The sequence below is a fragment of the Phocoena sinus genome, chromosome 4 (genome assembly GCF_008692025.1).
Source record: "Phocoena sinus isolate mPhoSin1 chromosome 4, mPhoSin1.pri, whole genome shotgun sequence".
Taxonomy (NCBI): domain Eukaryota; kingdom Metazoa; phylum Chordata; class Mammalia; order Artiodactyla; family Phocoenidae; genus Phocoena; species Phocoena sinus.
Window position 1 is genome coordinate 39,354,623 of NC_045766.1, and position 20,993 is coordinate 39,375,615.

Below are 20,993 nucleotides of genomic sequence, written 5' to 3' on the forward strand. Positions count from 1 at the left end.
GCCTGTGCTCCACAACAAGAGAAGCCACTGCAATGAGAGGCCTGAGCAGCGCAAGGAAGAGTGGCCTCCACTCGCCACAACTGGAGAAAGCCCGTGCGCAGCAATGAAGACCCAGTACAGCCAAAAATAGATTTTAAAAAAAAAGTTGTAATATATCCATGCTGTTTTATCAGTTACGGCATATATTGATCAGGATAGTTGAAGCTACCTTACAGGAACTGATAAACCTAAAACGTCAATGGCTTACCCAACAAAAGTGTATTGCTAATTTTTATATCACAGTCTGGTGAAGACAAGGAGGCTTTTTTGGGGGACTCTCCTCCAAGGGGGCCTTAGATAACTCTGCTTCCATCTTGCATCTTTGCCATCTCAGAGTTTCCAGCTTCCAACAGAGAGAGAGAGAGAGAGAAGGAGAACTAGAGCTCAACTCACTGTGAACTAGGACAGGAAACAATACATCACTTCTGTTCAGACTCCCAAAGGGACACTGAGAAATATAAACTTCCTGTACCTCCAAGAAGATAAAAGGATGTGGTGAACACAGCATTATTTCTGCCACAGGTATTCCCAATAATGATTGTAATGATGACTCAATCCAGGTGAATATTTTTTTAGCAGTTAGAACCTTATGACCAGAGGTAAGAAAAAAAATGCTCTAATTTCACCTTATTTTTATAGAGAAGTATGAAATGGGAAATAGTTAAATACTCTTAATCACAAAAAGACATTTTATTAGGATAAAATTTGGTAAATGAATAGAAATAAAAATACAAGGGGAAAACGAAAAGATGTAAAATTTGCAACTCTTACCCAGTGGATGATAGCAGGTATCGATTTGCTGTAGTATTTATTCCATTCCATTCCATTGGATTTATTATTATTATTTATTTATTATGATGAGTTAACAGTATCACTTTAAAAAGCCAATACTGACAACAGACCATAAATTATATCCTTTGCTACTGTTCAAGATTTTGATGAAATGTTTTAACATTACAACATAAAACTGAAGGAGGGTGCATAGTTTTTCAAAATTCCATTAGGAGATAGTGAACAAAAGCATTGCAGCCCAGTGTCCTATCCTATCTTTAAGGAAACACCCACCCAGTTTGATTTCTTTCTTAAAAAACTAAGAAAGAAAAATACACTGTAATGGAACTGCTTCTGTTGCACTGGACTTGCAGACGCCATGAGCTGCAAACCACAGTAGTTTATGACACCAACTTCCCAGGAAGTCCAGGGATAGAGAGTGCCAGGTATAGAAACATATTTCTTGGCAGAGTTCACATGTCAAGGTAACAACCAGACCCACAGTCAGCCACACCCTGCTTAGCTTTGCTTTCAAGGTCAAGCTACCTTAGGATTTAAGTCTTCCGCCCAGAAGTCGGTGAATTCTTACTGCCTTGTTCATCAGCTGGTCATATTCATCCACTCTCCCAGCTAAATAAACATCCTGCCACTTTACAGAAGAATCTAAAGCAGCCTGTCTTTTTGACTGTGGAAGATGGCAGTTTTAGACAGGGTTCTAACTCTCCTTCCTAAAAAGGCCCATTGACCTTTATTGCAAGTGAAATAGCTTATGGAAACAGTAAATGGCTAACCTCACTATACCATAAAATAGAGCTCCCTACGGACTCTTCTCTCTTAGCTCTGGCGAGAAGCCTGTAATAGAACTCATAAAAGCCTCCGTGCCATTCCCCAGGTGCAACCCTTACAGAAGTACAAATAGGAAGTTTCCAAAATTGCTTGAAGAGAAGATAGTCTAAGAATAATGCCAACTATTTAGCAGATGTTTCTTGACCGGAATTTTGAGATCACTTTCTTTTTTGCATTTGCTCTTTAACTAGTATAAGTGACAACTGACAACATACTGGAAACATAGGAGAGGAAGCTTACATTAAAAGGCAATTGAGAATGCCATCTGATTTGGAGATTGAAAAAATAAATTCTACTCTCTGAACCAATGAAGTTAAAAGTCATAAAATAGAAACTTTTGTCAGGTTTCAAAAAATAAATAAATACCTGATTCTAAAATATTGATTGAGGGCTTCCCTTGTGGCGCAGTGGTTGAGAGTCCGCCTGCCGATGCAGGGGACATGGGTTCGTGGCCCGGTCCGGGAAGATCCCACGTGCCACGGAGCGGCTGTGCCCGTGAGCCATGGCCGCTGGGCCTGCGCGTCCGGAGCCAGTGCTCCGCAACGGGAGAGGCCACAACAGTGAGAGGCCCGCGTACCGCAAAAAAAAAAAGTCAAGAATTCAGAAAGTCCTTTTCTGACCAACACACAGTCATCCCCTTCACATATCTTATTTTATTTTCACTATGGAGTTTATCACTACCTGACATTTTCTCCTTTATTTCTTTATTGGTCTCTCTCCCCATGAGAATGTAAGCTCCATGATTATTGAGACTTTGCCCATTTTGTCCACAGCTATAACCCCAGGGTTCTGAACAGAGCCCAGCATGTCATAGACTTTCAGCACATTTTGTCAAAGAATGAGTAAATTCCCAAGCCTCAGAAGGAGCATGGATTCACAAGGGGCAGAAATTGAAAGCCCAAATACAAATAATATTCATTTATGTATTCATTAAAAGAACAAACAAAGCAGTAAGACACAAAGAATTGAAGGATCTTATGGAAAGAATCAAGTTTCCTAGAGGAACTAATGATATTGGGCTTCAATTCCCTGGGCTAGTGTGGGGCTGGGGGACAGGGCAAAGTGTGGAGTATACACAGGGAATATTGGTTCCATGCCTATAACTTTAAATGAAAAGAAGGATTGCTAGCAAAGACTTTATGATAGTCAACCAATTATTAAGCCTTTGTTCAGTATATTTCCTGTACCCTATATGATGTGTTAGTACTTCCTAAATATGGGTGTCCAGATGATTCCTGGTTCTGCCCTCTCAGCTTAGGTCACACCCATAGCATCACCAAATAAAAAACCCAGTCTTTAAAAGGAAGGCAATCTGTAATCTAAGAGTAATTTAAAGAGGCCTCCACCTGGTATGAGCTCCCAAGAGCACATTTTAAGTATGTAATCTACATGATTTCAGGTTATGCTGTGAATGTCTTGCTAGGGCCTTAGGGACAGACCATATGCCTGTGGATGGGTGCATGAACACTTCCTAGAAGGGAATGAATCTTTCTTTTCACTGTCGTTCTAGAAGTTATCAATACTGCACAGAGAATAAGGTCTCTGGAAGTGGGCCTTACACTTGGGTCAGAGATTATCTTTCTCCTCTTTTATGGGGGTGGGTGGGTAGTCATATTGTCCAAACTCCAGGAAGTAGAGGTTCTCTTGGCATCTGGAGGCAGGTACCCAGCCCCAAAGGAGACCCTAAGGCCAGTCCGGGATGTGCTGTTCTATTTCTCTTCCATTCACTTCCAACTTTCAGTAATGTCTTCTTGTATTTTACCCTGGTGTTAAGTGTCTTGGAGATAGAGGGGGGAATCTGTCCCACATTGGTTGGAGTGACAGAAGGGAGAAGAGCTCCCCTTCCCTGTTAACCCGCAGTGAGGCTGTCATGGGGTGAGCTGAGATGGTCACCAGCAGAGGACAGCTGAGTTCAGAAGCATCTTGTGAAGGTCACTTGTAGTAGTGACAGCTGGGTCGAGAGAAGAAAAGGAGGCTCTGCCTACCTTGCTTATGCTTGAGATGGCTTCTGAAAGCATCTGGAAACCTCGAGGAATAGCTAACGGACAATTAGAGGAAGAATTATCCCTGGCAGTCGGTTTACTCACTAAAATTAATAAACTTGTTCCAGATAAATTCTTAGTAAAATTGAAATTTCATACATAACTTTTTTTAAACATCTTTATTGGAGTATAATTGCTTTACAATGGTGTGTTAGTTTCTGCTTTATAACAAAGTGTATCAGCTAGATGTATACATATATCCCCATATCCCCTCCCTCTTGCATCTCCCTCCCACCCTTCCTATCCCACCCCTCTAGGTGGTCACAAAGCACCGAGCTATGAGGCTGCTTCCCACTAGCTATCGGTTTTACGTTTGGTAGTGTATATATGTCCATGCCACTCTCTCACTTTGTCCCAGCTTACCCTTCCCTCTCCCCATGTCCTCAAGTCCATTCTCTATGTCTGCGTCTTTATTCCTGTCCTGCCCCTAGGTTCTTCATGACCTTTTTTTTTCTTTAGATTCCATATATATGTGTTAGCATACGGTATTTGTTTTTCTCTTTCTGACTTACTTCACTCTGTATGACACTCTAGTAAGGAATTATCCATTCTGATTTTTTTCCAAGGCAGCATCTTGCTCAATAGTAAAATACAAAGTTTCCCTTTAAAGTGAAGAAAAGGCAACATTGGTAACGTATTTCACATATAATATTGCTCAAGTACTACCCAATTGGATAAGAGAAAAATATATATAAATAATTGAAAAGGATGAGCCCCAATGATAACTATTTATAGATGATATAATCACATAGCTAAAAGTGAGCCCCATGGAAAACTACTGGAAATGATAAGATAATCCAGGTAAACTGGTTATAAAATGCAATAATCTATAACCAGTAACTTTTCTACATAAAAACAAGTTAGAAAGTGTAATGAAAAAATTCCCATTTACAAGAGTGCTCAGAATAGTAAAATACTTTACAAGAAAAATAACAATAAATGTGCAGGATGTTTATGACTTGGAGGAATCTTGAAAGAATAAAATGGCATTTTCAGTGTTTAGATTAAAAGTTAAATATTATAATGATGTCAACTTTCTTTAAATTAAATTATTCATTGAATGTAACAGCAACAAAAATGCCAAGAAGTTTTTTTTGGTTATTGTTTGAAATCACATGTCTCAAATAAAGATAATCATTACACAATTATTATAGTTTCCATAGCCTGGAAACAATATGAATGTACATCAATAAGAGACTAGTTAAATTATAGTTTATTCCCACAGGATACCATTATGATATCCTGCTATTTTAAAAAAATAAGGGAGGGAATTCCCTGGCAGTCCAGTTGTTAGGCCTCTCTGCTCTCACTGCCGAGTGCACAGGTTCAATCCCTGTTCGGGGAACTAAGATCCTGCAAGCTGCATGGTGTGGCCAAAAAAAATAAAAAATAAAATAAAATGAAATGACATAAAATAAAACAAAATAGTAAAGTAAAATAAAATAGAATAAAGGGAGATCTGCAGGCCTGGATGTGGAATAATCTCTAAGTGTATTGTTAACTGAAAAGCTCAAGTTGCAGAAATACATACACACACACAAATGACATACTGTATCTATACATGTGTGTACATATATAACGATATACACACATAGATATACATACACATATATATATAGATCTATTATGATGTCATGTGTAAACACATACACACATATACACGTGCTTCGAAGAGCACACAAGAAGCTTTGCCACTGGAGATAAGGAATGAGGGATGGGGTAAAAAAGACTTACCTTTTTGGGGCTTCCCTGGTGGCGCAGTGGTTGAGGGTCCGCCTGCCAATGCAGGGGACAAGGGTTCGTGCCCCGGTCCAGGAGGATCCCACGTGCCGCGGAGCGGCTGGGCCCGTGAGCCATGGCCGCTGAGCCTGTGCATCCGGAGCCTGTGCTCCGTAACGGGAGAGGCCACAACAGTGAGAGGCCCGCGTACCACAAAAAAAAAAAAAAAAAAAAAAAGACTTACCTTTTTGCCATATATCCTTTTTATGCCGTTTGGTGTTTTTACTATATGTATATCTTAACTTTTCAAGAGGAAAAAAAGGTTTTAAGCAATAAAATGAATAAAAGCATAGACCTAGAAAAGATATTTGTTCAGGTTAATGGTATCAAAATGTAAATGGGCATTCCCATCTACCCGCTGTCCACTTCTACTCATATCCTAGAGAAATTCCTGCCCATGTGCACGAGTAGACACGTACCAGGAGAGAGGGGCGTGGCATGGAGGGGGCAACTAAAACATTATCTATCTCTATAGTATTACCGCTTAGAATGTGAATACATATTCATAATAAAACATTGGAAACAAATATCCATCAGCGGGAGACGTTTAATAAATTTTGGTACAGCTAAGGACTATACAGATGTTAAAAGGAATGCAGTCAGTCCATACATAACACAGAAAGTTGTTCGTGTTATTAAGTGGAAAATCAAATTGTAGCACTGTGTATGTAGTAGTAGTGATTTTTTTGTGTAAGCATAAAAAGTGTATGGAAGGAAATATATCAAACCATAAATAGTATTTTATCCACTTCCTCCGAGCCAAGCGTGCTCTTCCTTATTTCCTTCCAAGCTGCTTCCTGAGAGAGTAAGAGGTTTCTGGTCTGGGCTGTGAATCCTGGTGAGCTGGGTCACTGATGTAGTCCTGGCTCCAATCTGGCCTTCAGCAGCTCTTTAGTGGGGTGCAGAGCTCTCTTACAGCCACCAGCAGCGTTATACTCTTGTTCCTAATCCGCAGCTCCTTGTGTGTATTGGCTCCTGGGGGATTTTGCATGAGGGGGGAATGATGGGGTTGACGTGTTCCTGTGGCTCCACCATAACCCCTAAGAGATACCTCCAGGCGTCTCTAGAGGGAACTTTCCCTTTTCCCTTTTTACAATCGGCGTCCATGGATTTTTGGAAAGGCAGTTTATAAAACTGTAAAACAAACGTAAACTGCAAAAAAAACTTTGACATTCCTAAGAATAAGCTTAACCTTAAGCTTGAACATAAAAATAACACACGTAAAATGATATATCTTTACTGATGCTTCTCACCAGGATTTGTGACCACAAGAGGATTAATAACCACTCTACTCAACCTGTTTAGTTTATTTTGTTTGTTTGGTTTTCGTTATACTCATTTTTTCCTTTCCAAAATGAGTAATATACTATTACTTGATATGTATTTAGTTAAAAAGAATATTAAATAAGTTTGATCAATCTACATCTTTACTAGACAAATTTTAGTTTACATTATTAACATTTTATTAGGAAAAAAATCTATTACTTTCATTTAAGCATTTTATTAAGTCTTGATTTATTTACACATTCATTTGGAATCACATGTTCTCCTCTCCCTTTCTTTCCCCTTCTCCCATGAGAGAAATTCTCTGAAATAATTTTGGAAAAGAAAATATGATTACTGAGTCAAAAGCTACAAAACTATTAATGCCTCCTGATGCAAGTTTTCAGTTTGCTTTTTACAGCTTAACTTCTTTGATTTTGCAATACCTTATAAGGTATAAATATATTCATTTAATACAAGCCTCAACAGCTTTAAGCAATACATATAATTTTTTAATTGCTTGTTAATGTACACCAAAGTTTCCCTCTTTATTCCTAAAATAGGCCCATCTTCTGAGACATATCTGTTTGTTTACTGATAAACATCATCAGATTTAGAATCTCTCGCTGAAAGTCTTCCCACATAAGGAAACATGTTTGTGAGACATCTTTCCTGACCATCAGTATCACATAATGCTTTATCCTTACCAGATCCACAAATCATAAGATATTCAGTGAGAATGGACATTGTAGGATATCACTTTGACGTACAGTCAGTTCAAGGGCGACTGAATGGTAGCGCAGGTGTGTGGCGTGTGACTCATGCAGGCCCCACCCCCAGGTGCAGTGAGTCACTCAGCCGGCAGAGAGCTCCCCTGGGATAATGGCACCATCAAGAGAACCTCTTGACACTCACTAATCTAGGCTGATAGCGTCATTTAGACAAGCTAAGAGCCAAAACAATGCCAAGGTCAGTGTTTTTGTAGCAAGAATTAATTTTTAGTAATTTAAAAATGAAAATGGTAGATAACATTTAAGACAGTCTTAGAGAAATCATGTCGTAGTCCAACACTATGAACTATACAGCTATTTTCAGTTTTGCATATGGCCTTCCATTTCTTATAGATAGTTAGCTAGTTACAATCATGGGTATTTTATCTTCTGTTTCTCTCAGTCAGCTTTATATCACAAGCATGGTTCCATGTGTGTATAGAGCTTCATAATTATTATTTTTAATGGCTGCATGAAGGCCATTTGATTAATTTTATTACTCTGTCTATTCCAGTGCCCATTATAACGCTCCTGATGAGAACATAGGATGGTGCTAGTCTAAGTGCTAGTGCCAAAACACCCCGGTTCAAATGTAAGTTTAGCAACCTCTGTGCCTTAGTTTTCTGGTCTTTAAAATGAGGTTGTTGACAATTCCAACCACACCGGTTTGTCATGATTAAATGACTTCATTTGCATAAAGTGCTTAGAACGGTGCCTGGTACGTGGTGAGCAGTCAATAAATGTGAACTATTATTATTGATGTATAAATGACTTTCGAGCCTTCAAGTCATCTCTTGCTTTTGCTATTACAGACAGCAGTGCAATGAACATCTCTACTTATCAGATGTTTTGCTTCTGTATAATTATGTCCTTAGATTAAATTTCTAGGAATCAGATTGCTGGGTCAAAGAATTTATCACAGTGATTACTTTTAAAGAAATTCCTTGAACTTTTGCCCTTGAAGAAAATGTGATGGCATGGAAAACAAATACTAGTTGATACAAAAGAAATGATCAGGAAGGGAAATCATGGCTTTATTTATAACAGTAATTTAGTAAAACCCCATTTTATTCATAAAACTGGGTAGGTAGACCTTATACAAAGAGCCTGGGTTGCATTCAACTGATTTAATCCAATAAGTATTTCCCAGTCTGCTCTATGCTTGTTCCATGCTAGGTGTTAAGCAGAGTATGGAAGGCTATGAAGTGGCCTTTGTCCTTAAAGAGTCAAAATCTATGTAAGAAGGTAAGATATGAAGATAGTATGAGACTATAGAATCAGGGGCCAAATTACTTTTTTTTTCATCCAAAATCTATGGTACAGACACCAAATATTAGGCATAGTCAGCTGGCAATAAAGAGATAATATTCAGTTTCTGGTGAAGATAAAAGTGCGTGTGGGCGAGAGGGGCAATGATACAGATGAACTTGTATACAAAACAGAAATAGACCCACAGACATAGAAAACAAACTTACGGTTACCAAAGGGGAAGGGGTGGGGTATGATAAATTAGGAAGATGGGATTAACATATACTCACTACTATATATAAAACAGATAACCAACAAGGACCTACTATATAGCACAGGGGACTCTACTCAATATTTTGTAATAACCTATAAGGGAAAAGAATCTGAAAAAGAATATATATATATATATATATATATATATATATATATATATATATCTGAATCTCTGTGTTGTACACCGGAAACTAACACAACATTGTAAATAAGCTATACTTCAATAAAAAATTAGTTCATTGATTAAATATACAAAGGGAAAAAAAAAGAAAGAGAAAAGTGTGTGACCATCCAAGTGATAACTAAATTGAGCTCCACTTTTTTTCTCAGAATCTAACATTTTATAATTGCTTTCAGTACACCTCAAACCAACAGGCCAGACCTGCATTTGAAATCACGCACAGAAACTGTTTGCTCTTGCTAAAACACATTCTTATCCCTGCCAGTTAAGATAAAAGCACTCCTCAGACTTCAACTGTGGGCTTTAGCCAAGGGGTCCAAAAGGGGTGCTCAGGAGTGGAGATGGCTTTGGTGGAGAACTGGGGGGGGGGGGGTGTCTGTTTAGGAAGGGCCTCTGCTAGCTGAAATAACAAAATCATCTGTATCTCGCCTGTTTTTAGGGAGTAGTGCTAACGTGTCTGGAACAACCAAAATCTCCCACGACCACTCCGCTGTCCTCTCTCTTTTGTCTCAACGTCCAAGGAAGGGGGTCCAACTGCCTCTCCTCTTTGAGATGAGCAAGCTCACTGATTTCCAGGAAGCCAAACCTGAAATAGAAGCAGAGCCTTGTCTTATCATTGAGGAAGACTTCCCAATCACTGTAAACCCTTTCCGTAGGGGGCAAGCCCCATATGAAGGGTTTTCCGGTCTTTGAAAATGGCCTGCCAAACACCATTGTTGTGCCTTATCCAGCAGTTATCAAACTGCCTACTATGTACAGATCCTCTCAAACTGACAGGTACCAGATGCCCCCAGAAGGCTTAAGCCTCTGCAATGTCCAGAAAAGGAGATGCTTTGCCCAAATAGGTCCCCAAGCAGACAAGTGAAACTGTCTTCCTTATATGGTGAAAAGTGCCCTGTCGCTTTAAGGCCAAGAGACTTGGCTGCAGATGGTCCCTGGGAAGTTTGTGGGCAGCCCCATCCTGTATCTGAGCCTCGCAGCTGTGCAGGTGAGTTCCCAAACCTTCTTTCCCCAATTTGCCCTCTGCAGTCTCTCTCCTGGCGTGGCTGGTTGGAAATGCTGTTACAGAGGGCTAGAGAAATTCAGGGTCAGTAGAGATGGTGTTGTTTGAAGAAGTTTGAGTTGAAGGGAAAAAACAAGGTTACTAGGGAAATGTGCAGTGATGCAGCCAGTGGGGATGCTTCTAACTTCCAGTGGGGCGGAAGCATCCAGATTACAAGAGGCCGTGAGGCTTTTCAGGACAGGGCAGGGGAAACAAATTCAGCAGTGGAAGAGGGACAGATACTAGGTAAGACCCCACAGGGCTAAGTTTGGAATTCTGAGCTATAGAACCTGGTCAGCTGCAAGTTTAAACCAGACATAGGTGGGAGGAAATAATGCTTCTGCAAGTGCTGAAGGCTTTGCAGAGCTACAGGGCTGACTGCAGAAGAGAAAGTGAACTCGTATGTTTGCAGCATCTACTAGAATGGAAGGCTGCAGCCTTAACCCTTCGTTCAACCTGGCTGATTAGCAAGTAGGGTTTGACAGCACAGAGCACAGGGTGAGGGTGGGGATGCCTGCGTGGAGTATTGTGGTAGAAGACTAAAATAAATGGATAAGACTATGATCGTGGAACCGCATCTCTGGTATCCCCACAGTACCACCTGCAGAGAAAAGAGATGTTTCTAAGCTCAGAAATTCTGTGTCATCCACAAGCAAAGAACTGGAAGAAGTCTCACTTAAGCTGATTACTGCTCTGTCATTTACTAATTCAGTTTCCTGACTTCTTTTAGCCTGTGGCCTGGAGCCTCCTAAAATATTAATTTGGAATTAACGAATAGAACTTTTTAAAGGCTAAAGATGAGCTAGCAAAGCCCTTTAACTGAGCCCACTCATCAGCTACAACCAAAATAGAAGTCCACCCAAGAATTTAAAAAGAGAGATGTCAGATTGTAGGACTGGGCTTGTTTTCCCTCTTGGTTGAGTCTGGGGCCATTCATCATTCAGAGGCCAGTGGTTTCTCTACAGTTGTTGTGTGGGGAGTGAACACGGAGGCTGGATTAAAATTCCTTACATACCCCATGCCTTTCAAAAATATTCATTCATCTGGGTAGTCACTGAAGAATTCGTTTTATTATTAACTAACAAGTGCTCTATCTACTTGTTTTCTAAAGACAGAATGTTCATGAAAAAAGATTTGTTTTATCAACAGGGATTTGTTAGTGCAAGGGTTCCCAGTTTTCTCACTTCTGATGGCTGGGCCAAGTGGGGATTATAGCTTGCTGAATAGGAAGATCTGTTCTTGACTCTAAAAACAGCAGACGGCTCTACTTGGGCCTTACCCATTCAGAAACGCTGATGTCCTGAGCAGAAAGTTAACTTTTGAGTTCATAATTTGGAAGGGAACAGGGTGCGTGGGTATAATGTCGCTTCCTTTGTTTCAAGTTAAATCCAGAAAGCAGTGTCAAATATACTGCTTTCAAATATGAATGCTGCCAAGAAAAATAAAATCCAGTCCCCAAAGCTGGAAAATCTCTAAAAGTAACAGACTGTGACCTTTTATAAGCTAAATCAAAGTGTTTAAAAGGAAAAAAGATGTGGCTTCCTGAACATTTCACATGGTGACCCTCAGTCACACACTGACTGCACAACATCTCTTAAGCTGTTTATTTTATCTGTGCCTCGGATTCCTCACCATTAAACCGTGCATTGTTGGGAGGGACTTTCCAATGAAGTGGAAAGATCCATTGGAGCTGGAATTGAGCAAATCTGGGTTAAATTTCCAGTCCCTTCATTTATTCCATAACCTTAGACAAGTTACACAGCCAGTCTGAACCTCGGTTTCCTTATTTGTAAAGAGAGTAAATAATTAACAATGTCATTAGAATCAGAGGAACCTACCAGTACACAGGCTCAGGCCTGCGGGTCCTTGGACTTGGAGAGCAGGATGTCCTGCTCACAAGCAGGAACCTTTGTATCTTGCATGAAAAATGGACGGTCTAAAAATGGGTGATTTGGGGATTTCCCTGGTGGTGTAGTGGTTAAGAATCTGCCTACAAATGCAGGGGACACAGGTTCGAGCCCTGGCCCGGGAAGATCCCACATGCCACATAGCAACAAAGCCCGTGGGCCACAACTACTGAGCCTGTGCTCTGGAGCCTGCTAGCCACAACTGCTGAAGCCCGCATGCCACAACTACTGAAGCCCGCATGCCACAACTACTGAAGCCCGCACGCCTAGATCCCGAGCCCCGCAACAAAAGGAGCCACGGCAATGAGAAGCCTGCACACCACAACAAAGAGTAGCCCCTGCTCGCCGCAACTAGAGAAAGCCCGCACACAGCAACGAAGGCCCAACGCAGCCAAAAATAAATGAATACAATAAATAAATTTATTTTTAAAAAATAAATAAATAAAAATGGGTGATGTTGAGAAGGGCAAGAAGATTTTAGTTCAGAAGCGGGCCTAGTGCCCTACCATGGAAAAGAGAGGCAAGCACAAGACTGGGCCAAATCTCCATGGTCTGTTTGGGCAAAAGACAGGTCAGGCCCCTGGATTTTCTTACACAGATGCCAGCAAGAACAAAGGCATCTCTTGGGGAGAGGAGACACTGATGGGGTATATGGAGAATCCCAAGAAGTACATCCCTGGAACAAAAATGATTTTCACAGGCATTAGAAGGGGCTGACTTGATAGCTTATCTCAGAAAAGCTTCTAATGAGTAATAGTTGGCCACTGTCTTATTACAAAACAGAAGTGTCTCATGGCTTTTTTTTTATGTGTACCATATTTAAATTGGCCTCATACACCAGAATTCCAATCATGAATGGCTGGTAGGATATTTCTTTTGGACGGCCCTGATTTATATAGATTGACTCCTAGTTAAATTAATATGATCAGCTTTTTGAATTTTGATACTAATTCCAGCTCAGGAAGTACTATCCCTGTTTTCCCCTTCTAAAGATATGATTGGACTTGATGTTCAACTCTTCATAGAGATGGTGAACGCCATCTCAAAACCTACAGGAAACTGGTTTTATATTTAAATTTATATAAGTGGTTATATGAATATATTTAAATACAGAGGATATCCCTTCACTGTCTCATGGAACAGTAAGACTCACCTGCATTTCACGTTGTGTTCATTAGCCTGCTAAAGGCAAGGGCTGAAGATAAGCTGGCAATGTCCACTTTATCTTTTTGGTCTTAACTGTGCCAATTAAATTAAAATTCCCTGTATCTAAAATGTTGTCTTTTACTTAATGAAAGGCATTTTAGTGTGGTTTATGTATAATATCAAATAAAGAATATTTAATACTTCTCACATTTCATAGGTGATCTATGAGATCAAATGCTTTTAAAATTTAGCATCACAAGCTATCACAGCAAACTTTGCTTATGAATTCTTTACCAAGTCAAGCTAAGTTATAATTCAGGATTGTCCGTTAAACAGCTATTCAAAAACACATGCAACTGTAGCATTACCATATATGCATGATTGGCAATGGTGCTTTTGCCAACTCGTTAGAAAGATTAGAGGAGATATACCATCAGCACAGGTTTGTAAATTATGTGATCCTAAGGCTGAAGATAATTAAAAACAAAGTCATGGATCAAAAATAAACAAAGAAAGAAAGAAAGAAGAAAAATTATCAAAGGAACTTTAGAATCCAGTAGAGTCTCCAAAAATATTATTTTACATTTCCTTCTTTTTCTTTATGACTTAGGAAACTATATTGTTCCTTGGGGGAGGAAATGAGCTTTGAGAGTGGAAACCAGTTCTGTAGCACAACTTCAGAACCACTTCTAGTTCACCCCCTTCTCCCCAGCCTCCTTCGAAAAAGGATGCCCAACTGCCTTGGAAATCCATTCCTAGTTATTAACCAGGCTCCTTGATCAGAAGTCCTTCTTAAAGCAAACCCACTTCTACCTATTTTGTGTTCAGAAGTACAGAGAATTGTTGGTTTTCTTCCCATGGTGTAGTTATTCCATATGCGTGAAGGACAACGGTAAGCCACCTCAGAATCTCAGTAAAGGTGGTCTATCCAAAAGCAAGTTTAAACAGCATTTTTAAAGGAACTTTTTTTTGTTGTTATTAGGAGCCACCTCTTACAAGTGGTTCAATAATAACTAATCGCTACCCTTCTGTAAAATCTCCTAACATGTTCACACAGCTATCTTTAAGAACATGGTTAATGCTACTCCCAGAATTTTCATCGTTCACTTCAGGCCATCGTAAGAGCAGGGTTGCCATACCTGCAATGGGGCTATGTGTAGGACACATTTTTAAACTGAAAACATTCTCTCCACCAGCTTAGAAAGGTGGTGATAAATTACAGCAGCAGAAACATTCCATTGGAAGCACATAGCACAGCCCATGCATCAGCTGGGAGTTGAGAGCTGTCATTTTTAACTCAATGACAATGACCTAAGGGTAGGTCACCCCTGTAGCCAATCTTCTAGTGGTGGATTAACACCGCCTCTGTCAGGAGGCTGGTGTTTAGGATCCACTCTTTGCCACTTAAAGTAGCTGTGGGACCTGGGTTAGTTCCTTTACGTGTGTGAGCCTCAGTTCCATGGTCTGCCTCATGGGAATGATAACATATCCACGTATGTGGTTATGGGAAAGACAGGAGAATTGGCAATGCAGAGCTCAGTAATTATGTTGGATCCAAACGCCTGATGGTCTCTAATAAGGTCCTTGTTCTTTACTAATAAGACACTGGCCGTAGACCTTGTCTACACCCTTTAGACCAATCTGCAAGTATGAATATGTGTCCAAGAATGTGTGACTTAAACTTTTAATAAAAGTTAAGTTTCAAGTTAGGTGGAAGCAAAGAAAAGTAGGGGCTGAGGCCATTCTACATCGTGCTGCAGGGGTTAACTTTGGAAACAGGTTTAAAATCTGCTGGGTCACACAGGGCTTTGGATTGATTACATTCTTTAAAAATATTTTATAATTTTTGACCCCGTGGGAGGTACTTCTGTGTCTGGTACACTGGAAGAAAGAGTCGGAACGGGGGAACACGATGGTCTAGATTGAGCAGGTAGAGTAGAGAAATCCTGGTGGAGCTGAATCTCTTGACACATCTTTGATGCCCCCTCCTCCCCACTGACCCCGTGAACCTTGAGCTTGTCAGATGCAATTCTTTCATGAATTCACCAAGCTGGGGAAGCTTGAAAAAGTGTCTCGTCGGCTTCTTGCCTTCAGTCAGAGCTGCTCTTGAAACAACCAAGGACAAGGGCCACCTACCTCTGCTCAGGGAAGGAGCCTTTCAAGTTCCATCTGTTGTCTACCTGCACTGGGGCTGCATTTGGGAAGTTATCCTTATGCCTTGTGCTACAAGCCCATTTTCTCCTAGCGAGCTCTGGGTCTGTCCTTTGTTGCAGCAAATTGCTATCCTGCCTGTGGAAGCGGCCACTAGGGTGGGGCATGCTCATGGTCACAGCCTCTGCGAGGGACGGCACTTCTTGTTTCCTCTCTGATTAATGACCAGGTGAGCAGACATGCTTCTGCCTTGACGTTATCACATCTATTCCCCCTCCACCTTCCCTCTCCCTACTGCAGTGCTTCCCAAACTAGAGAGGGCGTGCATCAGGAAAGCTCGTTAACACACAATGCTGGGACCCATCCCCAGTGTTTCTGATCTGTAGGTCTGTGCTGGGGCCTGAGTACTTGCAAGTTGTAATAAGCTCACAGGTGGTCTCGGAACCACACTTTGGGAACCACTCATCCAACACTCAGTCTCACTCTGGTGTTTCCAGTAACTTGCACCTCCTCCTACATACCAAGATAATACCTCCTCTCTGTTCTTGGGGGCGGGGATGGAGGTGTGAAATAGAGCCTCCTCCTTACCACTGTTCTGTGCGACTATTTAGTGAATTCTCATTGTAACAAGCATGGTACTAAATACTTTACAGACATTATTTGCACTTTCCCAATAACCCTACAAGTTTGATGTTATGAGACAAACAGAAAGAGTGTGAGAAACCGAGATCTCACCAGTGACAAAGAGCAGATATGGTGTTCAAACTCAGACTGATCTGGAAAGATTTGCTCTTTCCACTATTCCAGGTCTGGCAAATAGAGGTTTAACTTGTGTGTCAACTCCAGTTCACTGGTAGCTGCTGCCTGGAGCACTGTGTTGAGAGTCCCACGTGGAATGGGTGCTCAGCAAGAGGAAGTACTAGGATTGGTGAGCTGTACCTGCCGAGATGCAGGAGTGGAGAATGAGAACCCAGGTGCTGTATATTTGCCATCCCCACACGATGCCTTGTTCGGGAATCAATTTTGTCAGCTACTAAAATCAGATGAGAGATGGGTATTCAAATTTGTTCCACAGAGAACAGTAAAACTTATTTCCTTTTTCATCCCCTTCTCTAAAGGGTGAATCTAAATTTCTTTTTTAATTAATTAATTTTATTTATTTAGTTTTGGCTGTGCTGGGTCTTTGTTGCTGCGCGCAGGCTTTCTCTAGTTGCGGCGAGCGGGGGCTACTCTTCATTGCGGTGCGCAGGCTTCTCCTTGCAGTGGCTTCTTTTGTTGCAGAGCATGGGCTTTAGGCATGCGGGCTTCAGTAGTTGTGGCACACGGGCTTAGTTCATGTGGGATCTTCCCAGACCAGGGATGGAAACCGTGTCCCCTGCACTGGCAGGTGGATTCTTAACCACTGCACCACCAGGGAGCCCCTGAATCTAAATTTTTGAGGCTAGATTTGAAAAGGTATAATAACTTGTAAAGTAAAATGAAATGCAGCTAGTATATAGATAGTAGGAGCCACCATGGACATTTAGCCTTAAAGTGACGGGGACGAGAGAACTTACTAATTATGTATGTCTCTGTATGTTATATGTCTTTCAGTGTGACCTAATAGATCGCCTTATACTGAAATAATCCACTGTGACTTAATAAGGAGGCAATGACATTTCTGGTTTTGCTTCTCCCTCCATCACGAATATTCAGTGTGAGATTTGTTATTTTTAGTGTCTTAGTGCTTTATCTAAAAAATGAGTTTCATAATGCTTTTCTGCTTCTTCCTAATATGTATTATGTACATGATTAAATGAAAAAATAACTTTATGGCATCTGTTATTCAATCAACAAATATTTATAAAAATGTATCCCCAGGCTCTGGGGATATAGCAGCAAACAAACAGACTGCTCCCATGGAACTTACATTCTGGAGAAGGGAGACAGACAATATACAAGTAAACAAAGAAGAAAATTGTGTATCGTGATAAGTATACGTAGTGAGAGTGACTGTGTGTATGCGTGTACGTGTGTATGTATTGCTATTTTAGATGGGGTGGTCCAGGGAAGGTCTTTCTGAGGTGGTGACATTTAAGCTAAGACTTGAATGTGGAAAAGGAGCCAAACTGGGTGGTCTGGGAGTGCTTCTTTTCCAGGCAGAGAAAAGAACCCATGCAAAGATCCTGAGGTTGAAGGTAGGTAAGGGCCAGATCAAGTAGGCTAGTAGGGATTTTCAGCCGGGGGTGATGCAACCCTCCTTCCCCTACCTAGGTGGTGTTTGAAGATGTGCAGCTGGTGATTTGGGTGCAAAATATGGAATTGAGGACAGAGCACTATTGGCTTTTGTGGGCAGGACCAGGGATGCTAAACATCTTATACTGCTTTGGATGGAGGCACATGAGAAGACTTGTGCCGCTCATACTGTCCTGAAGATATTGTCTCTGTTGAGAAATCCTGAAGAATCTCCAAGGCCAGGGTAAGAAGTTTGAATTTTATCCTGTGTACAGTGAGAAGCTCTTGGAGAGTTGTAAGCTTTAAAAGATGATCTTTAAAAGATCATTTTGGCTACTGAGTGGAGAGTGAACTGGAAGAGACAAGGGTGAAAGCAGGGAAATTCAACAGGCAGCTCTTTCAGTAATCCAGAGTAGAGACGATGGTGGCCGAACGTTTTGAGAAGTATTTCTACCTTCAAGAAGAAGGCTGCTTAAATAAATATAAAATGCCATTTCTCATGACACCTTATGTTATCGTTTGTTTTCCTTTAAAGACTTTACAGTTTGGGAATCCACTGGTTTCCTCTGTAGCCGTTTAAGAGAATCTTTGCGGCACCGAATTACAGACCTCGCCCTTTCAAATGCAAGTCTTTATCCTCTTGCCCTTCACCCTCACGGATCTGTGTGCATTTCAAGTTGTTCATAGCTCGGGAAGGTAATCTATTTGATTTGGGCTTGTAAAAAGAGAGAAAATTACATGCGCTTCTTGAATAACAATATGTGATTTCTCTCTCTGAAGGGTCAATAGGAATTAGCCTACATATATCATTTTAGGAAACCGGTTCCTAATCACATGAATAAGAGGGACCAAGTCCACATTTTTTCTGCTGAAAGAGGAACATTAAGTGAACATCAAAATCTCTTGAAGAGATTGCAGGCATCTCAGTACTAATTTTACTCGGGCATTAAGCCTTGCCAATAGTTTTCAGGTGCATCAGCTACTCCCCAACAAAGGCAATTCAGCTTCCACAATTTTAGAGAATCCTCCTTGCTGCTATCTTCCTCTCTCTCCTCATAGCCATCTCTTCTTCCTGTCCCCCCACGGAAGTGCCCCTACATTGTCCTCGGAGTGTCCCTGCAAATGCAGAGATCCATAAAGCAACAATGTGGGAAGCTATTAGCTCACCTGCAGAAGAACCCACTTCTCAGATATCTGGGGGGAGAAGCCTCCTGGCCCCCAGGCTGAGATGCGGGGGTGGCAGGAGATGAAGAGAGAGGAGACAGCTGGTTTCAGGCCACTGCGCATGGGTGAATGGTCCCACTGAGTGTGGAAGTCAAGAGGTGGATCTTCCCACCAGAACCTTGCGTGCTGAGAGCGGAGGTGGGGTAGTCACCAGAGAAACACTGGGGACTGGATGCAGGCAGGCAAAACAACACACCACAGCCTCCAGCTAGAGCTGGTGGAGCCAGGTACGCACCCACCGACATCCTGCCTTCCAGTTTCTAGATAAAGCTGAAGAAGAGAAACAGAAAGTGGATAGGACCATCCCCCCCAAAACAAATTATTGAAACCCGTCACCTAATCTACATAAGCCAAGCTCCCAGGAATTAAAAAAGCAAGTGGTCTCACTGAACTGTAAAAACCAAGGAAGAGGAGCTCCGCCTTCACCTCTGGGCACAGGTGTGGCCCAGCAAGAGGTGGGCCACCTCACTGCTGACCGCAAAGGGGGAAACCAGGACCACGTATTGGAAGGGAAGGAGCAAATGTTTCGCATTAGCAGATCCTGTCCCAGCTACCAAGTAGCCATGTGAATTTGGACAAGGTCACCTTCTTGGCTTCCAAAATAGAGTTGATCAAAAGCTTTTTCAGACTCTGATGTGCTTTGAGGCTGTAATTCATAATTCAGCTCAAGATCTCCATGGTTCCCCTAAAGCCTCTTGCAAAACAAACCTCAGCTCGCCCAACTCCTATTTCTCTCTCTGTCTGAATTAGTAACTGTTCTCATGATGCCCCCGTTGGGTCCTGAGAACTCTTCTGTTAGCACACCTAGAACACTACTGCTTCTCTTTCTTTCTTTCTTTGCATCTCCCTCTCTCCACTAGCTCTTCAACACCCCACCCTCAAAGGGAGGTACCAATGTCAGGTTTTTTCTTTGAATCTCCAGGGTTTAACGCTATACCTGACACTCACTTACTAGATGTTCAATAAATGTTTGTTGTTGAACGAATGGAAAGGGAGGATGTAAAAATAGAGAAGAACGAGCCTGAGCCAATTCAAAGCTCAGGAGCCAGCTGAGCCATATATTCTGCCCATAAGATCCTGGACTCCTTGGAATTAAAAAGAGAGAAGAGACAATTTTAGAAATTATAGCAATAATTTTCAGACCTCACAGTTTCTAATACCCTATGTCTCCACTGAGATATGCCAATTTCACAGGATTTTAGAAATACTAGAGTTTTACCTAGCCTTTATGGAATGTCTTCTATTTGTAAAAAGCTAGTATAAAATTGCTGAGTAGGAATTTCCAGATCCCTTACTTCCTGACTTCATGCCTCTTTAAGCTGTTCTTGGGGAGAAAAAAAAAATCAGAACGTTTAAAACTGCCTACGTCTTGTCTTCATAAACTTTGATCTTTTCACTTATTTAAAATTCATAACCACGCTGTCCTAATAATTAGAAGTGCTAAAGTACTTAGGGAAGGCCATGAGGGATGAACCCCCTGGTCTGTCTAGCCAAGTCACCAGAAATGGTGAACCCTTGCTGATATGGTGCCGGGAGGAAAGGAGGGGGCTGAGGCTGCCAGCAGAGGTGGCCCAGAGCATGACAGACCCAAGCTGGTCCAGTTCCAGGAGTTTGGATTTGAGGGGACTGAGATCCGGTGCAGCGTCAAAACTTTTGGGCAGCGGTCAACTGTTTGATGAACTTTAGCCTCATCAGGGAGGACCACGCACGAGTGATTCCATCCTCAGGAAAGGGGTCAAAAGGAAAAGGGAAACATGGTTGATTGTGCCTCTTCCTTGTACCAGGCCTGCTGCTGAACGGATGGTTCCGCAGGGCGGGGGGCAGGAAGATGCTGCCCCCAGAAGTGTGGATTCGCCAGTGGTGTCCCTGAGGGATACTGAATGAGGGTTTCTTCCAGAACATCGCCCACAAGCAGGAACAAAGCACATCTCCAACTTCAGTGTGGTGATGTGCGATGTATGGTTCATCCATCCATTTGTCTAAGCAACTTGAGTAGCCGATGTCATGAACTCAATTATTTTTAGTTTTTCTGTTCACTGTGTAAAGAAGTGAGTCCCTTTGGCCCTCATGAGTACTGTTCTGAGAGCGGAGAAAAGC

At 41.5% G+C, this 20,993-nt stretch overlaps 2 protein-coding genes across 2 annotated transcripts in view; both read left to right on the top strand.

Annotated features, from left to right (window-relative positions):
* The window catches only part of LOC116752880 (schwannomin-interacting protein 1), a 625,076-nt gene that overhangs the window by 419,365 nt on the left and 184,718 nt on the right, over positions 1–20,993 (top strand). The window lies entirely within an intron of this gene.
* On the top strand, positions 12,669–12,878 carry LOC116752884 (cytochrome c-like). Its single transcript, XM_032630028.1, has one exon. It carries the CDS (start codon positions 12,669–12,671, stop codon positions 12,876–12,878), a length of 210 nt encoding a protein of 69 aa, XP_032485919.1.

Coding starts and splice junctions, on each gene's coding strand:
- LOC116752884 (XM_032630028.1), top strand. CDS start 12,669: ATGGAAAAGAGAGGCAAGCACAAGACTGGGCCAAATCTCCATGGTCTG.